The sequence below is a fragment of the Populus nigra genome, chromosome 3, assembly GCF_951802175.1.
Source record: "Populus nigra chromosome 3, ddPopNigr1.1, whole genome shotgun sequence".
Classification (NCBI taxonomy): Eukaryota; Viridiplantae; Streptophyta; class Magnoliopsida; order Malpighiales; family Salicaceae; genus Populus; species Populus nigra.
In genome coordinates, this window is record NC_084854.1 from 6,414,801 (window position 1) to 6,437,144 (window position 22,344).

A 22,344-nucleotide genomic window follows, 5' to 3' on the forward strand; every position below is an offset into this window, starting at 1 on the left:
CTTATTCCAAAACTCAAATTGAATCTTGCGTCTGTTGGTCAAATATGTGATTCTGGTGATTATTTAGTCATGTTTTCTGGTTCTTTTTGTTGTGTACAGGATCTGCAGTCTCAGAAGCTGATTGGGACAGGCCGTAGGGAGAATGGACTATATATTTTGGATGAGTTAAAAGTGCCAGTTGCTGCTGCTACCGCTGCTGCTACTACTGCTGATTTGTCTTCTTTTCGTTTGAGTCTTTCATCTTCTAGTTTTTATTTATGGCATTCCCGTCTAGGTCATGTTTCATCTTCTCGTTTGAGATTTTTGGCATCCACAGGAGCTTTAAGAAATTTGAAAACTTGTGACATTTCTGATTGTAGTGGATGTAAACTGGCAAAATTTTCTGCTTTACCTTTTAATCGAAGTATTTCTGTTTCACCTTCACCATTTGATTTGATTCATTCTGATGTATGGGGACCTTCTCCTGTTTCCACAAAAGGAGGTTCTCGATATTATGTCTCTTTTATTGATGATCATACTCGTTATTGTTGGGTTTATTTAATGAAACATCGTTCTGAATTCTTTGAGATATATGCAGCTTTTCGAGCTCTTATCAAAACTCAACATTCTGCTGTGATCAAATGCTTTAGATGTGATTTGGGTGGGGAATACACCTCTAATAAATTTTGTCAAATGCTTGCCTTAGATGGAACCATCCACCAAACTTCATGTACAGATACTCCTGAACAAAATGGTGTAGCTGAAAGAAAACATAGGCACATTGTTGAAACTGCTCGTTCTCTCTTGTTGTCTGCCTTTGTTCCTAGTGAGTTTTGGGGAGAAGCTGTTCTTACTGCTGTAAGTTTGATTAATACAATTCCATCTTCTCATAGTTTGGGTATATCTCCTTTTGAAAAGTTATATGGGTATGTCCCTGATTATTCCTCATTTAGAGTTTTTGGTTGTACTTGTTTCGTTCTTCGTCCTCATGTAGAACGCAGTAAGCTATCCTCTCGATCCGCTATTTGTGTCTTTCTAGGTTATGGTGAAGGTAAAAAGGGGTATCGTTGTTTTGATCCAATAACTCAGAAACTTTATGTGTCTCGTCATGTTGTCTTCCTTGAGCATATACCTTTCTTTTCTATTCCATCCACTACTCATAGCCTAACAAAATCTGATCTTATTCATATAGATCCTTTTTCTGAGGATTCTGGTAATGATACCTCTTCCTATGTTCGATCAATTTGTACTCATAACTCTGCAGGTACTGGTACTTTACTCTCTAGCACATCTGAAGCTCCATTCTCATCTACAGCCCCTCAAGCTTCATCTGAGATTGTGGATCCACCTCCACGTCAGTCCATCCGCATTCGTAAGTCCACAAAACTACCAGATTTTGCTTATTCTTGTTATTCTTCATCATTTACTTCCTTTTTAGCTTCTATTCATTGTCTCTTTGAGCCCTCTTCCTATAAAGAGGCAATTCTTGATCCGCTTTGGCAGCAAGCTATGGATGAGGAACTTTCTGCTTTGCATAAGACAGATACTTGGGATCTGGTTCCTCTACCTCCTGGTAAGAGTGTTATTGGTTGTCGTTGGGTGTATAAGATCAAGACTAATTCTGATGGGTCTATTGAGCGATACAAAGCTAGGTTGGTTGCAAAAGGATACTCTCAACAGTATGGTATGGACTATGAGGAGACATTTACCCCGGTTGCAAAAATGACTACTATTCGCACTCTTATTGCCGTAGCTTCGGTTCGTCAGTGGCATATTTCTCAGCTTGATGTTAAAAATGCATTCTTGAATGGAGATCTTCAAGAAGAAGTTTATATGGCACCCTCTCCTGGTATTTCACATGACTCTGGATATGTTTGTAAGCTTAAGAAAGCATTATATGGTCTCAAACAAGCACCTCGTGCTTGGTTTGAGAAATTCTCTATTGTGATCTCGTCTCTTGGCTTTGTTTCTAGCAGTCATGATTCTGCTCTTTTTATTAAGTGCACTGATGCAGGTCGTATCATTCTGTCTTTATATGTTGATGACATGATTATTACTGGTGATGATATTGATGGTATTTCATTTTTGAAGACAGAGTTGGCTAGACGATTTGAAATGAAGGATTTGGGTTATCTTCGATATTTCCTGGGTATTGAGGTAGCATACTCACCTAGAGGTTACCTTCTTTCTCAGTCGAAATATGTTGCAGATATTCTTGAGCGGGCTAGACTTACTGATAACAAAACTGTAGATACTCCTATTGAGGTTAACGCAAGGTACTCTTCTTCTGATGGTTTACCTTTGACAGATCCTACTTTATACCACACTATTGTTGGGAGTTTGGTATATCTCACCATTACTCATCCAGATATTGCATATGCTGTTCATGTTGTTAGTCAGTTTGTTGCTTCTCCTACTACTGTTCACTGGGCAGCTGTTCTTCGTATTTTGCGATATCTTCGGGGTACAGTTTTTCAGAGTCTTTTACTTTCATCCACCTCTTCCTTGGAGTTGCGTGCATACTCTGATGCTGATCATGGTAGTGATCCCACAGATCGCAAGTCTGTTACCGGGTTCTGTATCTTTTTAGGTGATTCTCTTATTTCTTGGAAGAGCAAGAAACAATCTATTGTTTCTCAATCATCCACCGAAGCAGAATATCGTGCCATGGCATCTACTACCAAAGAGATTGTTTGGTTACGTTGGTTACTTGCTGATATGGGAATTTCCTTTTCTCATCCTACTCCTATGTATTGTGACAACCAGAGTTCTATTCAGATTGCTCATAACTCGGTTTTTCATGAGCGCACTAAGCACAATGAGATCGATTGTCATCTTACTCGTCATCATCTCAAACATGGCACCATTGCTTTGCCTTTTCTTCCTTCTTCCTTGCAGATTGCAGATTTCTTTACTAAGACGCATTCCATTTCTCGTTTTCGTTTTCTGGTTGGCAAACTCTCGATGCTTGTAGCTGCTGCATCGTGAGTTTGAGGGGAGATGTTAAATAATATTTATATGGTCTTATTTATTAAGGGTAGAATAGTACTTTCAGTTTGACCTATATATACTCTATTTGTATTTAGGTTAAGACTATGCATTCATAAAATACAGATTATTCAAAATTCTAGCCTCCTTTCTCTATTTGATCTCAATTAATTTAACATAAGAATCCGGGGAAATCCTTCCAAAAATGCGGTTTGTCTCTCCCAAAAAATATCAGCATAAAAAAAAGAAATCAGCTATGGGGTAGGCACTCGGAGCAGCAAGATAGGTTGTTTTTGGTCCGCTCCTGGGTCTTAAAGAAGGGTGCCCCGACAACCGTGATCTTGAGTAACAAAACCGGGATGATGATGGATAGGTGGTGCATATGGAATATGTTCTGCTTCGCGATCTTATCAATCAAATCATTCTCTCTTCGGAGCAGTAGGGAATCACTAAATACTAAACAAAGCATTTCATCTCCTTCCCCTTGCATTGGAAGTGATGTATGTTTTGTTCATCAAAGTAGCAAAGAAGCTTCTTTTCATATATATATATATAACTTGCCTTTGGGTGGTTTCAATGATTGTGAATGATCACAGCATGCATATAAGAAAGCAATCAGCCCCTTTCAACATCTCTTGCAACTTATTCTACGCTATTGGAAGATAGATCCAAAGGAGAAGCCAAATAACAAGCCAAGAAAACAAACTAGTAGCTGTCAACGAGGAAAGTCATGAGGAGATTAAGGAAGATAAAATGATTTGATATTTCCTCTATTATTTAAAATCTTGAAAGCACTACATTTTAACAAACTATTCTATATATATATATATATATATATATATATATATATATATATATATATATGAAAAACATAACAATTGAGAGTATCAAAACCTTAAAATAAAAGACAAGTGTCTCATCATATCATCTTCTTCTCTTTTCTCCTCCACTAACTTGATAATCCCTCCCCTTCTATCATTATAGTCCCTCTCATTTCAAATATTGTTTCAATCAAGTCAGCTATCGAAAATTATCTTTTATGAAAGGCATAACTAGTGGTCTATTTTCATGGCCAAGATATGTATTGGTAACTTAATGGTGCATCCAAAATCCCTCTCAAAACTATTGATGCTTTGCACCCTAATACGGATGTAATCATTCAGATTTTAAATCCTATGTATTATTAAAAGGTGCGATGTAGAACATTCTCATCCTAAGCACTCTCATGTCTTTCATGACTAAGGGTTATCTCTCATACCACTTCTTATAAGGTTTAGCGAGCTCTTGAAACATATTTTTCTTTGCAATCTAGAGTTTGTATCATCTAAATTCAAACTCAGCATGTCAATGCCAAGAAAGGCAGTCAATATGCCAATGATTACTTTTTGTTAATGAAAAATTTATGTCAATGCCCAGAAAGACAGTCAATAAGCCAATTGTATTACTAATGTTCTAGTTGGATTAACACACAAATATGATAACTTCATGTCCTCTACCTATGTTCACATTGATCAAGTCATACTTGAAGAGATATACTCTTTATTGATTGTCACTGAATCTCGTCTAAGTCGTCATTATTTTTTTGTTTATGCGCCACTTGCTGAGGCAATTGTTGTTTAAAGACAACTATTACTATCCAATAATAAGGGGTAAAATGGAGTAGAGGTCATCATAATAATTTGCAAGGAAGTGTTTGCTCTTGCAATCACAATGATACATATCCTACTTCTACAATTATGTGTCAAGTGTGTGGGAAACCAAGCCACTTAGCCCACAAATGTTATCATCACTTTGACCTCACTTTTCATGAGTCTTTTTGTTCTCATAATAAACAAGCCTTGGTTGCAATTAATAATAGAAGTTAAGAGAATGAATGGCATAATGACACATGTGTCACTCACCATATCACACATGATATGGCTAATATAAATTTGAGGAGTGATGATTATAATGGTATATACCAACTTCAGGTTGAAAATGGTTACGGTTTGTGTATCTCTAAAATTAGAATCCTACTCTTAATACATCCACTCATTCTTTTATATTAAATCAAGTATTCTTGGTCCCTAAAATTCAGAAAAATTTACTTTTTGTTTAAAAATTATACATTGATAATAATATTTATTTTGATTTTCATGACAAATATTTTCTTGTGAAGGATCACTTGGTGAACGTCTTTCAACAAGAACAAATTAGTAATGATTTATATCATTTTTCCAAAACCAGCTTTCATCCTCATGCCTTTTCAAGTGTTTTATTGTAATGTTTCTCCTTGTATAATATTTTCCTTAAAACTAGAAAGAGACTTGAAATCATAAGGTAATTCAAATAACATATCCTTCTACTTTTATCATTCAAGTTATCCGTACAAAATCCATATTCTTTTCACTCAAAATTGAAAAAAATATCTTAAAAGCGATCAAATAACTATAAAATCAATACAACCAAGTCCATTCTTTTACATAATAATAATAATAATAATAATAATAATAATAATGTCAATGGTGTTTTTTCACCTCATCCACCCTGTTTCTAATACACATAATTAAATATTATTATTTTATTTTAGGCACATTACTCTGAAAATTTTATGAGGTGCTTATTTTTTCACTTTGCAACCAAGTTTTTTAATATTACACTCTACGACCTTGGTTAAAGAAAAATCTAAAAATAAAAGAAAAAGACAATAGTGCCCCTATATATATTAAAGCGTGGAAGGTAGCCATAACCACACCACTCATTCTCTCTCCATTGTCTCCCCAGTTCCAAACCCTACAACCAAGACACACAAAAAAAAACAAAAAAAAAATTCTCTCTCCCAATCTAAGAAATCAATAATTGCATTTAAGTTAGAATGAGAAAACAGAGATATGTGATTTAAAGTAAGGAGAGGTCATGCTATTATCATTAGTTCTAAATGAAACCTTATATAATTGTCTCGACATCTAGGTCTTTGAATGGTGGTGATCTAAACAATGTCTAAAAATTGAATCTCTTTGAAATGACTTTTGTTGGTTCTAGGAGGTCTTGCTAGATTTGTATCAACATCATTTTTTTTTTCCTTTTGAAGAATGTTATTCATGATTATATTGTTCAAACTCCTTGTATATACAGATCTTAAATCTTGTACTTTTTTTTCTTTGTTCAGGTAATGTTTGTTAGCTTTGGAAACTAGTCAATTTACTCTTTATAATTACTTCATCTAGAGTGAGAAAAATTAGTTCGCAAGCTTATCGCTTTAAAAGAGTAAAATCAGAAAATGGAGTTTTTGAATTATCAAGATCTTCCACCCTTCTTCCCCACGCCACCCTCACAATTACTCTCACCTACTTGGTGCCACTCTCACCCCTACAACAAGATCAATGTGACTATCGACCTCTCTGACGAATCTGCCTACACAAAACAAGAATAAATTTCTTTCTCCCCCTTTAAATCTAAGAAATCGACAATAGCTATCAAGCAAACCAAGAAAACCCAGCAAATCTAGACCTTAGCAATGAATCTTTATCAACGACAAGAAAACCTAGTAGATCCATAAGAAATCCTAGTAGAAAACAATTATGTGGTTAAGTTATGAATGTATATATTAAAGGAAACTTAGTGGTATTTTTAGGTTTCATGACTCTTTAGTGATTATTTCAAATATAATGAAAGTTTTTGTAAATAAATATATATTTTTGTTGATTTTTTATGGTGTCAACAACCAATGATGTAAACTTTTATTGGACTTAAAATTTATTCAAAAACTTGGTTTCAAAGTAGAAGATAACCAAATCATAGAATACTATAAGTAATACACGTTTTATTTTATTGAATGTTACATAGTATTATTTAAAAGTTTAGTTATATTATTATTTTTGATAAATTGTTTTTAGAAATATTATTTTATTAAGTGTGGATCATGGGAGAAACCAATCTAATAATTTTATGAACACACTCTATTGTTTTATAAATAATAAAAAAACAGCCACCCTTGTATAATAATTTTTTAAAAAATTATTAAAAAACTTGAAATTATAAAGTAATTCAAATAAAATATCCTCCTGCTTTTATCATTCAAGTTATCCCTTCAAAATCCATCTTCTTCTCGCTCAAAATTGAAAACAGCATAAAAATAGCGATTAGATAACTACAAAATCAATATGACAAAGTCCACTCTTTTACATAATAATAATAATAATAATAATAATAATAAACCCTCCTTTTCCTACCGTCTTTTAAAACTCAAAAATCCACACGTTAAGTGCTTATCAATCCTTCAAGACCCTTCACCCGGCGAGACCTCTTCCTTCCTTGTTTAGTTTTTTCTACGATCTTTCCTCTTTCATTTTCCAGGAAAGTCACCTTCAAAGAAAAATCTAAATCTCCAATAACTTACCCTTCCCCTTCCTCCATATCTGTCTTCATCACTAATAAATTAACTTCAATCATAGATCACCTTCCTCCTCCTCCTCCTCCTCTTCCTTCAAAATAAAGGAGTGAAAAAGAGTTGTTGAACTTGAACCAGCAACCCACCTTTGACCAGCCCCACCTTCCTCAGCCAACCAGCCTGCCATTTATCCATAGCTATAAAAATCTTCTGTGAAATCCTTTCTTTTTACAAAATTCTCTCTCATCATCTTGATATTAAGATTCTCTCGGTAAAACATGAATAACCTCTTTTCCGGCTCCTTCTCTCGCTTCCACAGCGAAGAAGCCTCCCCGGATCACCATGTAATTCAGATGTCCGAAGCGCAGTCCACCGGCGGTGGGGTTAACCTTGACAAGTTCTTTGAAGATGTAGAGTCGATCAAAGATGAGCTCAAGGAGTTGGAAAGACTTAATGAGAATATGCGGTCTTCACATGAGCAAAGTAAGACTCTGCACAACGCGAGGGCTGTCAAGGACATGAGGTCCAAGATGGATGCTGATGTTGCTCTGGCGTTGAAAAGGGCAAAGCTGATCAAGGTCCGGTTAGAGGCCTTGGACCGCTCTAATGCAGCGAACCGGAGTCTTCCTGGGTGTGGACCGGGGTCTTCTTCGGATAGGACTAGGACTTCGGTGGTGAGTGGATTGAGGAAGAAGTTGAAGGATTTGATGGAGAGTTTTAATGGGTTGAGACAGAAGATATCCACGGAGTATAGAGAGACTGTGGAGAGAAGGTATTTTACTGTGACTGGTGAAAATCCTGATGAGAAGACTCTTGATCTGTTGATCTCTACAGGTTAGTGATTGATCTTTGTTACAATTTTTGGATTTGATCCAAGATTAGGGTTGACTTTGGATATATGGCTAAAGAAACATGATTTATTTGCATAGTAAAATTGATTCGAACCTTATACAAAATTGATTTGCAATAATTGAAAGGAGGGATAATTTAGACAGTCAGTCAAGCATGTGTGAGGGAATACTAATGCTTGCTCATCTCACATATGTGGCAACCCATGACGGATGAGCTGGTTGGTGATTGTTGATAGCCTTTTCCATTTGCAAATACAAACTCTATCTAAAAATTTTCTCAATTAGTTTGTCTTGGTGTTCATGGAATTTGATTTTGGTCATTTGGGACAGCATTAAATTACTTTACCATTCTAATAAATTTTCAGTGCTTTCTGGGTGTTTGTATCCAAGAATTTCAAGAATGAGATGAATTTGTTGCATTTGTCTAATGGATTGAGCATTTTGGTACGATTCAGGTGAGAGTGAGACATTTCTCCAGAAAGCAATTCAACAACAGGGGAGAGGCAGGATTTTGGACACGATAAATGAAATTCAGGAAAGGCATGATGCTGTGAAAGATTTGGAAAACAATCTAAAGGAGCTTCACCAAGTGTTTATGGACATGGCAGTATTGGTTGAACATCAAGGCGAACAATTGGATGACATTGAGAGCCATGTGCAAAGAGCTAATTCTTATGTGCGGGGCGGCACCCAGCAGCTGCAGACTGCCAGGAAACTACAGAGAAATTCCAGGAAATGGACTTGTTATGCCATTATTATATTGCTGATCATCATATTGGTGGTGCTCCTCTCTGTGCGGCCGTGGGAGAACAAGAAGTGATGCTGTCTAGGATTGATATGTGTGACATATTTCAAGGCTACATCTCTTGCTGCAATCCTTTTTATTTCCTTCATTTTAGCTTTCCATACGATGAACATTTTTTTCTTCTTTTTCCTGTTGCATTGTTTATTATTTTCTGCTTTGGGGAGTTGAATTTTGATATTCGGGGGTCATAGTCTTGCAGATGATTAGAGCCAGTGAGGTGGGAAATCATAGGAATTCATGGGCAATTTTATGTTTGTGAGTGCATCCAGGTGGGGAATGCCATGGATTCCTTTACGGGCCTGCCCAGGAATATATTGTAGACGCAAACCCCGTTCTGTATTTAGGTTCTTTTCTGTAACTAATATTTGGGATTTTAGTTGTACGAATCTTCAATTCTTCTTGGCATGTTCTACGCGTTTTGTTGATCATGGGCCATGCCTCTCCATGTAAGCAACTATTCATAGAAAAATGCCCCATTTTTGGTGCGTTGTCCTTGTAAATTGTAATCTTCTGCTTCAACGAAGGTGGCCTCGGAGTTTCAACGACTCCCACTTGGCAACAGGGGACTTTGACTGAATAAAGAAATGGAAGGACACGAGGGAGAAGGCAGCGTCTCCTGGACTTATCAAATCTTATAATTAGACGTCAATAATTGCTCGAGGTCAAAGTTATCTATCCAGGTCTAGAACAGGGGAAGTTTTGCAGCGAAGAAGTCAGTTTCTGCAGTATTTGCTTTCAGCTATGGTGTTCCCTAAAATCAACAAAATCATAACATGCTTCATCAATTAACAGAATGCCAAAGGAAAGAATCTTAACATTGGCACAGAAAGGTTGAAGTTCCTGGGGAGTTTTAAAATAAAATAAAAATCTCTATGCAGAAAGTCACATGTTCAAGATCCGAAGGAGATTATGATTTTGTTTTTCACCCCCCAGGAAATACTGCACACGAAAATCGGGCAGAATCTCACCTGAAAGTTTCCTAATACAATAGATGATAAAAATTAAATTAAAAAAAAAAATCTACGAAGGGTGCGTGTTTGACCATGCTATTTCACCCTTCCCACAAAAATCTTTTCACATAATACAATAATCATTATTATATTGATTGCAGCATATAAATCTTTTTCATTTTGTTAGGACAATAGAATTATTAAATTACATTTAAAAACAAGATTTAAATAACTAGAGTGACGGCTATTTTTGTATTCTTATTTTTTCATATCACGATAAAATTATAAAATTACCCTTACAAACAAGATTTATTTAACTTGCACTTAAGAGTTTTTACATATTTTCATCAATTGTTTTTGCTATAATCAAGTTTAATTAGAACTGATTTGGTGATTCAATAACATGAATATTATTAAAAAAAAAAATTATGTGTGGGCGCACATTAATGTGCAGGTAATGGTCACGCCCTTGAAGTGGTGCATGTGATCAGTGGCAGAAGTAAAGGGCTGGCAGGTGCCTCGGTCCTTGTAAGGAAATGTTATTTCCAACTCTTCCCTTGTCAATATTTATAATTTTAATAGTAAAATAACTGAAATTTTAACCTTTTAAAATATATATTTTTTTAATTTAGCCCCCCTTAATTTTTTTTTTCTTACTCTGCCCCTGCATGCGATGTCGCCCTGTAGCCAAATGCCAGCTTCCAGGGCAGTATTTGAATCGTCTTGACGTCCCCTTCATCCCTGAATGGTGCGTGTGATCAATGGTTGGTTTGACGTTGGTGGTCAATCCCGTCTTCTTTCTCTCTCCTTCTCGATTTCTTATTTGGCCAAAATTTTCAAAGCAAGCTTTCAATTTGTTTTTTCTTTAGATTCGGTCCTTGTTCTTTTAATTACCATTTGTTTTATTTGTAATAATTTATAAAATATTTTTTTTTCAATTTCATCTTCCTTCAATTTCTTTATATGTTAGATTTGATCTTTTTTCTTTTGATTGCTATTTATTTTATTTGAGATAATTTTTTAAATTGAACTTGTTTTCTTATTTTATTCTCCTTCAATTTTTTTCCAGTCAAATTTGATCTTCATTCTTTTGATTGCTATTTTTTTACTTTGATAAATTTTTTAAATTCATTTTTTTTCCCGATTTCATCATTCAACATTAAATTATTTGAAAATTAAGCTTCTTGATTAAATTCAGGTTTAGGATTTCTTGGATTACAAGTTTGGGATATTTTTTTTCTTTTATTAAGATCATGTTTTTTCAGTTTCATCATTAAATATTTATTTAGTTTGAGATTGATGTCAATATTTTTTTATTTTTTTTTCTATAGAATTTTCTACTAATTTAAAAAATAACTCAAGATATCTCGAGTTTTTCTATTTGTTGTTCTTTGTTAATTTAGCTTTTTAAAAAAGATATTTTTTCCTTGAATTAAATTAAATTAATTGATTAGATATGAGCATGAAATGCTCATTTCAGAATATTTCGTGTGGTTTGCTTTTTAAATCATTCCTTTGATGGTACAAGTGGTTTTTTTTGGTGTCGTCATACAATTTTTCACAATGACATTAGAACTTTCTCTATGAGCACTTATTGATGGTGGGACGATATCTATAGCAACGAGATATTGAATCTTCAACAGAATTTTCTTTCTTCTCCTCCCTAGTAATTAATAGTTTATTTTTTATGGTTAATTATTACCAATTTGTTTTTTGCTATATTTACTGTAGATATTTTTTATCATATCATTAAATTAACAGAGCTTTTTGAACCCAATTAAATTAATAATACATGATTTAAAATTTTTCTTGCTTTTTTTAAAGTATTGGCATCACCTAAATATTCTTTTTTAACGTTTGAAAAAATTTGAACCACGAGACACCCTAGTAGGGCATATAAAACGAGGCCTCCTTTTTGGAAGTTGTTTAGCAAACTATAGCCACCGTCCAAGTCATAGCTCAAGTATGCACCACTGAGAGGAAGGGCCGAAGGCTCAGATCCATTCACTTTGCTATGGGGCTTAAAACTGAAGGCATAATAACTATGTTAGTTGATGGAGCTTCGGCCTAGGTTTCTGGTCCTTATAGTAGCATTTCCTGGGTCCTTAAATGGGCCTATTAGTTTCATGGCCTTAAGTGAACTGGGCTCATGCAACTGTATTCCAGCTCATTTGTAGACAGCCCAAATCACATATCCCTTCTAATGGGCTGGGCGTCAACAAGTATCCCATATTTCTACAGCTTCGCATTTGCCCTTATTAATGACCTCTGAACTCCAGAAAACTGCGGGGTTTAGAAGAAGAAGAAGAAGAAGAAGATACGAGTAGCGGCAGCACGCAACAAGCTTACCTCCTGCAAACTATCCAGTTTGATGTGCCTATGGAACTGGCTTTTAGAGATTTAGTAGTTTTTTTTTTCCATGCTACGCCCTGCATGGAGTCCACTTTTTATTTTTTGGTATAAAAATAGATGTTTGAACGAGGATTAATTAAATTAATTTGAGTTAACTTAACAAATACGTGAGATACAACATCTAGATACCTTATAGAATGGAAAGAGAAAAAAACCCACAAAACTCAAGGTTAATAACCTAATATTAAAAAAGATAAAATTTTTAAAAATAATTTTAAAAAATATTGAATAAAAAAACCCGAGCCAACCCTACATTTTAAACAAAACAAAATCTTGGGTATAATTTTTATATAAAAGAAAATTTGTTTAAATTTTGATAAAATTATAAAAATTTTAACTCTCTAAAATTATAAAGTAAATAAAATTTTAGATTAATAAAAACTATGATTTTATTAACTTTTTCGAGCTTAAAACATGAAAATAACCTGAAACTTTATAATAGCCAAAATAATTTGATCATTTTGGTTACTTTCTAACGGTTTTATTAAAAGTCCAGTTATTTTTTAAAATAATATTCTTTAAAATACTATAATTCTAAACCATGATATTTTATTATTATTTAAGGAAGGAAAAAATGTAATCAAGTAAAATCATGATATATTATATCTGTTTTTTAACCATGATACTCGGGCAGTGATATTTCATCAAACCTTTTTTATCATATTCTATTTCAGTATTTATTTATATTGTAGATACTAATTTCACAATTTATCTAAATTTCTATGCATACTTCGAACTTAAATGTCCTCCGTTGCAGTTACTTTAAACATTCGTACTGAAGGGATGCTCATTATTGGGATCACCGCAAGAAAAAAAAAAAGTCCCAATCTTCATCGAAATTTGTGTGCACACATAAAAAAAAAAAAAGACATGATGTTACGCTTTATAATTACGTTTGACTATATTTTAAAAGTTTTTGTTCTAAAAATACAAATTAAGTTTTTCCATAATTTTAATGTAATGATACTAAAAATAAAAAATTATTTTAATATATTTCAGAATTTTAAAAGACATTATATACTACAGTATCTAACAAATTTAAATGTACATGGGATATTTGTTTGAAGGCCTGTGCATTGACAAGCTCTACCTGTAATGCCCTTGAACTTGAAGGCTTAGAATCCTTGGAGTAGTCAAATGTAATGAGTACTGGGTAACGCCAATGTACTGTGGTCTGCGGAGAAGATGGACAGCAGCGGCCTGACCATAGTCTGATCGATGGGAGAAAAAGAAAAGCAAAGTGTGCTGATACTCCTGACATAGCTAGAGATGTTCGTACCTGCTGCTAGTCATTGCTGCCATCTTTATCAGTTGCTTAACCTTTGCTATTTCTAACCCTAAATATGCATCTCTTCTCCAGCACAGACACTGTAGCACCCAGCTCATCTACTTTGCTAGATGTCTTTGTGCCAGGAAAAAACAAATGGTATTTTTGTTATTGAATGTAAAATCCCAGGAGCAAATATGAAGCCCATCGAAAACGCAGACGACTTATTAGCGACTGAAATTTTCTTTACTGAGTTGCTTGATGTTATTATTGTCGAAAACGAAAGGCTGGGACTGATTTGTGTTACAAATTGTTCTTAGTTCTTGTTCTCCTTAATATAAATTATCAAGCTAGTAGAGGAGGGAGGGAGGGGCTTGTATATAGGAGTGTTGTTCTTTAGACGCTTGAACACAGAAAAACACTGCTGCAAAATATATATGGCCGTGAATTGATTCTTATTGTTAAATAAATAGGCAATTAATCAGCCTATAACCAAGACTTGGAAACAGAGCACAAGCTTTCCATGATTCTGTAACAAATTCCATCTTATTACGGTAAAAAATTAAATAAAGAAGTTTCAAGCATTGAGCCTAATTAAATCCCATTGCATTGTTGCTAGCTACTTTGGTTAGAAACTACTATTTTTTTTTTAACCTTATAAAAAATGTAAAGATATTAAGATGATGATGTATTAGATGAATTTTTTTTTAAAATTAAAATATTAACATATTGAATTGATTAGGACCAACCATATTTAGCTTGTGAAATTCTTCATTTGAAATATAAGCTCGTGATAACATCATGGAATTCAAATCAAAACAAATTAGAAATCGTGATTCAAATTAACCAAATTTTGGAGGCCTGAAATGAAAAAAAAAATCAATTAAAAAAATCCAAAAAATAGCTCAGCAAATATAGAATGGTGGTTCGTACTATGACACGACTCAGACCAATGTTCTTAAATAAGAAAGAAGAATTAGACTCGGGTAATTGATCTAATTGGATCCATTAAACCAATTTAATTTAACAATATAGTTAAAAAAATAACAACAAATGATAAATAAAAAGACTTGAGATAACTTATATTATTTTTAAAATGAGTAAAAACTTATATAGAAACCACAAAAAAATGCCTATATCCAAATAAATTAAATATTAAAGGATAAAAAAAATATTATCTTAAAAAAACAAATGATCTTTCACCTCCGACTAAATTTTTTTTATAACCCTAAAAAATATTAAAATAAATAAAAATTATAATATATTAAATGATATATTTTGTCAATTGCCGTCAAGCCACTCGTAATTAAGGCACACACGTACTCTAGGTAGTTAGACCTAAAACAATATGAAATCACAAATATGCCTTATATCGTGCATAGTTAAAGGAAATTATGATAAAGCTCCTATACTAATTTATTTATTTATTTTTATTTTTGTTTTTTGTGCCTTTTAAGATAATCAAGGAAGTGCACTGTATACAAAATTATAAAAATAATAAAATACCCCAGATAAATCTAAAATTACAAATAAATCTAGCAAAAAGATATTTTACCCCTGGAAGAAAGAAGAGACGAGATGTTACTGACTAGGGTACAATATTATATAATATTGAAGAATTGAAGGATAGACGGTTTCGGAAGTTGGTTTGAGCTAGCAATTTGCATGGAAGGGATGGATGGAATAATTTATCGAATTGTGGGGACCACCCACACCCCACCACTCCGACCTGAACTATCAACCATCCTTTTGCTTCCATACCCCCACAAATTGTGTGAATTTCTCAACACCACAAGGTTTTGTTTTTTATTGTTTTTGCCATCCTGAGAACATTTTATTCAAAAGGGCCCTTCTATTGTATTCGAGGTACCCAGCAATCCTTTCTACAAATTATGAACCCATTTTATTAGCATTATTTTATTAATATCTTTATATAATATTCAGGATTCAGTTACAACTTTCAGTTCCCTTTCCTCTCCTACCACCTCCTTTCCCCTTCTTCATATATAGGAGAATAAAATTCCAAACCTCTCTCTCTCTCTCTCTCTGAACCTGCAATCCTTTTTCCTTTGTAAGCTCTTTGATGGAGTACTAGCTAGTAGTGCCAACTTCTTTGATTTCCTTTTATTTTGGTTTTTTTTAATAATGAACTCATAAATTTCATTTCATTTCATTTCTTGCTTTCCTTTTTGGGTGTCTAATTATTGGTTTCTAACTAATATTGCAGGAGACAAAAGGGCACCAAGGTAGATTGATCATCCTAAACATGTATGAAGAGACAGCCTGCTTTGAAACCAACAACTCCATAGTAGAAGGTGGGAATGATGATGGGTTTTGTCAAGTTTCACCATTCATGACAGGTAGCAGTACCACAAGCAGCTTCGAAGAAAGTCTCAAGCTCTCCATGGAAGAGCTCTCTAATCATTACCACCAAGAAGAATCTGCTGCTGCTGCCTCTATGGAAGAAATTCAACTTCAACATCACATGGCTTTTAACAACAACTGCCACCATTTAATGGAACAGTACCCTACAAATCATCATCAAGTCCTGTCATATGACCACCCCTCAAATTGGGATCCCAATACCATTCAATTCCAAGAGATGCACCAAGTACTTGATCAAAATGGCAACTTTAATGCTACTGCTAATACACCATCCTCCTTGCTACCTGACCTTCTCAATCTTTTCAACCTTCCCAGATGCACATCAACATCCACTTTGCTTCCGAATTCATCAATTTCCTTTACAAACCCTGCCCATAAGACTCCCCCGGGCTTTATGGGGGTGGACAGTACATCTGTGCTTTTCGACTCGAACCCACTTGCTCCACAGTTTAGGGAATTGGTTCATTCTTTACCACCACATGGCTATGGTTTGCCTGCACCCTTGTTTGGCGGTGGCCAAGGGGGTGATCACGTGGATGGACTAAGTGGAGGAGGTCTAAGTTACCAAGATGGGGGTCATGGAGATGAGGTTTTTGAGTTTACTGCAGAAATGGCTTGTATTGGCAAGGGAATCAGGAAATCTGGCAAAGTTACAAAGCATTTTGCAACAGAACGCCAAAGGAGAGAGCACTTGAATGGAAAGTATACTGCCTTGAGGAACTTGGTTCCAAATCCTTCCAAGGTACTGCTTAATAAATATCACCTGATCAACTCTATCATCATATTTGCCTGATTGCTATATATAAATCAGAATTATTCGGTTTCATATACTTGGATACTAATTATACATTATTTGGTGGGGTAGAATGATAGGGCATCTGTGGTTGGAGATGCAATTAACTATATCAAAGAACTTCTTCGGACGGTTGAGGAGCTGAAATTACTCGTGGAGAAGAAGAGAAACGGCAGAGAGAGAATCAAAAGGCGCAAGACTGAAGAAGATGGTGGGGTAGACGTTCTTGAGAATTCTAACACGAAGGTTGAACAAGATCAGTCAACATACAATAATGGTTCATTAAGGAGTTCTTGGCTTCAGAGGAAATCCAAGCATACCGAGGTAGATGTTCGCCTAATCGAAGATGAAGTTACAATTAAACTTGTTCAGAGAAAGAAGGTTAATTGCTTGTTATCTGTTTCCAAAGTCCTTGATGAGCTTCAGCTTGATCTCCACCATGCTGCTGGTGGCCTTATTGGGGATTACTACAGCTTTCTGTTCAACACTAAGGTCAGTTTTTATCATGTATCAGCTAGCAGCTTTGATTAATTAATTCCTTATGTTATGCACATAATTAACTAAAATGGTGGGTTTCGATGGACATTAATTAAGACATGTACTCTTGATGTTGCAGATAAACGAAGGATCATGTGTTTATGCTAGTGGAATAGCCAACAAACTGCTTGAGGTTGTGGACAGACAGTATGTATCCAGTACCAGTGTACCAGCAGGCAGTTGTTAGTAGTGTCGGAGGGCATCATATTCCTAGTTAGAAATATCAACCCTTTTTTCCTGTGCTTTTGTTTAGACAATCACTCTTTTCCTGTGTTGAGGGAACAATTGGAAATTAATAGTCAAGATACACATACCAGTAGTTATAATGTTGGTGAGAGGATAATCATAGGACTTCTGTTTTATGTTTCTTAAGTTTCAAGTTTATGCTAATTAATTATGTTCCTTGTAATGTTGGTGAACCATGTAGCATGGCCTGATTAGTTTTTGCAGAATCTCATAAACTTGCACAGAATAAATCAATCAAATGATCATTAATTAGACATTCTAGGCTCCACCCCATATAAAGTAAACTTCAGCTTCGCTTGAATCAGGAATGAAGTTTAGTCTTCTGTTCATGGAGTGAAAGAGTTTTATATTCGTTTAAGGCCAATTTTAGAATTATCCATGAGATGGTTGGCTTTTAAGAGTCTATCTCAGAAACTAATAAAATGATCATGACAGGCTTCACTTTTGCCCATCAGATTATTCAAAAGAAGGAAGCCATTTCTGACAGAAATGTTCCTTCTGGAGTTCTTTGCTCGCTACCATTTTCATCCACTCCTATTACATATTGGCACCTTATTTATCCATAATGGCAAACAAGTATTTTGAGAAGCAGTTTGAATTAGCATACGCCACAAACTCATCAATGTTTCTACATATGCATGCGGCTGCTGCAGGTTTCTGTGAAATTGTAGAGCGTAACAAGGTAGGTCAGTCTGCCCTCTTCGTCGATGAAAGAACCACACAATGCTGGCTATTCAAATTTTGTTTTATCATCTTTGTTTTGGGTGCCCTGTAGTCTTTTGCATAAACTATTGTTGTTGAACCATAACAAGATTTCCGAATCGAGAGACACACACTAAATCTTAAGGAAACCAAGATAAAAGAAGAGACGCCCTCAATATTGCAAGAGAATCAAGGTTTTTATTTCGTTTTTAAGCTAAATGTCTACTCGAGGTGTTTATTTATCGGCACCTAAATAAATTAAAAGGTCCTAATAAAAGTAAGAAACATAGATATTAAAATTAAGCCCTTATTTCTTTCTGAAATAGATAGCTCTATAAACTGTACTGTGTGGGCATCATCAGTTATATTGACAAATTATTTCATTTTCTACGAGCAAACGACCGCCCGATGCCTTGCATATTAATGGTTCAACTTGAAAACGCTTCCCTTTCTGGGATAACCATTTCATGCTCCAAATGCATCAAAGTGGAGTAAAAAACGAAAGACATGGTTTAAAATGTGGTTCGGGCATTAAAAATAAATTTCACCAATCTATAACTCTTTTCCTTCGATGGCCTGTGTTGATGTTATTTGTAACTGATGTCCGTATAGTAAATTGTGGTTTGGCAGATTCAATGGCGGGGTCACTCGTTCATTTACTGGTAGTGCTGAAGATGGCAAAAAACTCCTTTCATTCAATAATCTATATAGAGGTGATAGTTTCAGGTTTCTGTTACCCTTAATTTTGTTAGATTTCTTTTTTTTATTTTGTTGCAGAGTCTTTGGACATAGTGGCATGAGATGAATTGCTCTGCTGGATAGATTAATTCACAGGCCATCTTCTTAAGAAGCCAAAGCTATGGTAGATGCATTTATCTCTATCAATGCAGATTTCGGTACAAAAAGAAAGAGAAGGTTGTAATGGTTTTTAGTGGATCGGTATTGCAGTCAGAGATGATGCGATTAAGGCCCCTGAAATTCCTGGCTTGAAATGTTGACATTGCTTGCAGAAACTAAAATGTTTCTTGAATTCCAAAGGGTTTGCAAGAGTGAAATACGATTGCCTTTTAGAAGAAAATAAATGTATTAGACATTGCCTGCAGGGTTTTCTTTCCCCGAGATTTGGGTTCCGCTGGCAATGCTCTTCTTGCCGGTCATCTTGATTCTCAATGAACTTCCGGTGGCTTTGCTAAAGCCGTGAAGGAAAACTCTCACTGGTTTTGGCGCTGCCAGTCCCTCTTCTCTATTTGTTGATGCCATCAATGATGCTTCCATCTCAAGGCATGTGATTTATGGCTAACCGAGTCTACAAAATTCAAAACCGAAATATTACTCTGTTTTTGAAACTTAGAATTTCCGCTTATTATTTGGTTTTTCGTTAAAAGCTGAATTTTTTATATAAAAAATGATATCATTCCTGATCCCCTGAACACAATTGTTTCCATGAGTTAGATCTTCCATATTAATTTGATATGTCAAAAGACTTATTTTTAGTCTTTTTTTCATTAATTTATTTTGAAATAATAATAATAAATATCATTCCAAAGATCCAATCAATTATAAATTAGCATCACACAATCCATCCCATTTATAGAATAGCAATTAGAAGAAAAAAAAATAGTAGGAAGAACATTTTCTAATTTGAACTGCGAATCAACTGGAGATCGATTTGTTTCTACTGATATCATTCGGCCCCTGATTGCATACTCCTTGATGATACTGGAGGCGGATTTGCCACCATTCAAGAGCCACAAGAATGAGGGATCCAGACCAACGAAAAGATAAAATTTAACCATCAAAACTCTGCACACGCCACAACAAGGTTAATATTAAAATTGGCACAGTATTTAATTGTTTTTACAATCCAGAGCTGCATCACTCCAAGCGCACAGCAAATGACTGCAGCCCATAAGCTTGTACTTTATACGAATATTAAAACTCTTCTTGTATGGAATTTATACGAGCCAGCTTGTATACAATTTTGGAGCAAAACAAAAAAAAAATCAAAAGAGGTCCCATATTGAGTCAAGACTTGGAAGTTGATGGCTATATCTTCCCACAGCGCTCCATCTAACAGCATATTTAAACATCCGTGGAATTCACATGCTCCTCTCAGGTTCCAAAGCTGGACAGCAATTCACCGCTCTCAAGATTGTTTTCTTTGTTATTTTCCTTGGCTGAAGGAGGAGGTGATCTTTCTCCGGCCAAATTCAATCGCATAGGCCGCCCTTCCACCTCCTAGTATAATTACACATCAGCTGATAAAAAAAATGAACAAGCAAAATGATTCAAGGATGCAAAAGCAATAGCAGAATCCGGTTTTACCTCTCCATTCATGGCTTCTAAAGCAGCTTCTGCATTCTCAGCAGATTCAAAAGAGACAAAGCCAAAACCTCGTGATCTTCTTGAGTCCCTCTCGTAGATGACTTTGGCACTTAATACCCCTGGCTGGTTAGCAAATGCGTCTCTAAGACCCTCAGATGTGAGGCGCCAACCAAGGTTTCCTGCATATATCTTGTGTTCGCTGTCTATAAACCCCTTGTAGCCACTCTGTATCCTTGGTCCCATTACTTCCCTCTCACCTCCCCTTGGCACTTCTGGGAAGTTCACCCTCACAGATCGACCTCCAAATTGCTGTCAACCATTACCAACATCATCATTACCATTTTTCATCTTCTCGTAAGGAGCTCAATTAGCGGCAATCAAATATAAACACAGTTCTCAACTTCGATAACATGCATCTAGAAAAAAGCACACATGAGGAATAAAATATATAGTTGGGGATATGGATAGGAGCAAGCTATGCCAAGGTCCAAGTTCAGAACAAGATTTCCATCAAGAAACTCTTTAGTTGACAAGGCATTCTCTAACACCACCAATTAGAGTTTGGATTCTTTGTATTCAAATAAAGAACTAGTACATATTCAGTTGCTAACCATCTGAAACTTCATTTGAAACCAACCTACAATTCATTTTTTAGCAATGCAGAAATTGCAATAAACATATGATTGGTTTTGCACCAGCTCAACGCAACAACAACACTAAACGAAATGCTGACAATTGGTAAGGGAGCAAGATGGATTGCTAACGTTATTGACAAAAGAGAAATCAGTAACTGCAATTGATTAGAGAAATGAGCATTCTCCACCTCCACAATACATACTTTAAACAACCCCATAACAGATCGCATCAATGCAAAACTAAAAATTTTGTAAAGTCATTGCACTCGAAATCATAGATAGCTTAACAAATCAAAAAAAAAAGTCACTTACTGTTCCATTGAACATCCGAATCGCTTTTTTAGCTTCTTCAAGACTTCCCATGGTAACAAACCCAAAGCCCCTGCTCCTATCCGTAACTCGATCATAAATAACCTTAAAACCCAAATGAAAATAAAAAGAACCACGAGCATAATTCATTTGTCTAATACTCCAAAAGGCAGCGAATAAAGAAGAAAAAAGAATATCCAAATACAATTAGTAAGGAGACAAAAGAACTCAAACCTCAGCACTGAAAACACGACCAGCTTCCTCAAAAACCTCAGCCAATTCCGAAGAAGTCATTGAATATGGTAGATTTCCCACATAAAGCTTGCCTTCTTCAGTTGCTTTTATGGCCTCCACATCTCCTTCTTCTTCTACAACTTCTTGGTCAAATTCGTCCGTTTCACTTTGTGGGTCACCTAGAGCTGTGGTGTTTTCTTCTGTTCCAGCTTCAAAACTGTCAGAAGAGGCAGCAAAAATGCCACGGAAATGAGGGAGGGAGAGGAGAGAAAGGGAATTGGAGTCTTGGTTGTTGAGTTGGAGGGGTTTTAGAGGTTTAAGTAAGGGTTTTGGTGAGAAGTGGGAAGGGAGTGGAAGTGGAGAGTGAGTGAAGGAGAGGTTTGAAAGCTTTGTGTGTAATGGAGAGGAAGTTATAGTTGAAGCTGCCATGGAGAGAGCTGACATTTTCTTTTCGAAATTATGCGAGACAATTGAAAGGAGACGGAGGGTAGGAATGTTTTGGTGTATATTTTTTTTGGAAGAGAGATAGAGAGAGAGAGATAAGGTTTGTGAATTTT

At 35.2% G+C, this 22,344-nt stretch overlaps 3 protein-coding genes across 4 annotated transcripts; 2 read left to right on the top strand and 1 right to left on the bottom strand.

Annotated features, from left to right (window-relative positions):
* The first annotated feature begins 7,213 nt into the window (after positions 1–7,213).
* On the top strand, positions 7,214–9,420 carry LOC133689775 (syntaxin-121-like). The gene is made up of 2 exons (XM_062109807.1): positions 7,214–8,170; positions 8,643–9,420. Exons 1-2 carry the CDS (start codon positions 7,615–7,617, stop codon positions 9,005–9,007), a joined length of 921 nt encoding a protein of 306 aa, XP_061965791.1. The 5' UTR covers positions 7,214–7,614; the 3' UTR covers positions 9,008–9,420.
* A 6,147-nt stretch (positions 9,421–15,567) lies between these two features.
* Positions 15,568–17,745, top strand: LOC133689774 (transcription factor bHLH91-like). Of its 2 annotated transcripts, none has more exons than XM_062109805.1 (4): positions 15,568–15,692; positions 15,849–16,748; positions 16,872–17,291; positions 17,416–17,745. In XM_062109805.1, the coding sequence occupies exons 2-4, from the start codon at positions 15,888–15,890 to the stop codon at positions 17,521–17,523; spliced, it is 1,389 nt and encodes a 462-aa protein (XP_061965789.1). In that variant the 5' UTR covers positions 15,568–15,692; positions 15,849–15,887; the 3' UTR covers positions 17,524–17,745. The 2 variants fall into 2 exon arrangements, with proteins under 2 accessions (XP_061965789.1, XP_061965790.1); XM_062109806.1 differs by having other exon boundaries at positions 15,602–15,719.
* A 2,326-nt stretch (positions 17,746–20,071) lies between these two features.
* LOC133689752 (RNA-binding protein CP33, chloroplastic-like) lies at positions 20,072–22,324 on the bottom strand. The gene is made up of 4 exons (XM_062109767.1): positions 21,788–22,324; positions 21,557–21,658; positions 20,610–20,918; positions 20,072–20,522 (listed from the first exon to the last, which is right to left on the bottom strand). Exons 1-4 carry the CDS (start codon positions 22,229–22,231, stop codon positions 20,397–20,399), a joined length of 981 nt encoding a protein of 326 aa, XP_061965751.1. The 5' UTR covers positions 22,232–22,324; the 3' UTR covers positions 20,072–20,396.
* Between the last annotated feature and the right edge of the window lie 20 nt (positions 22,325–22,344).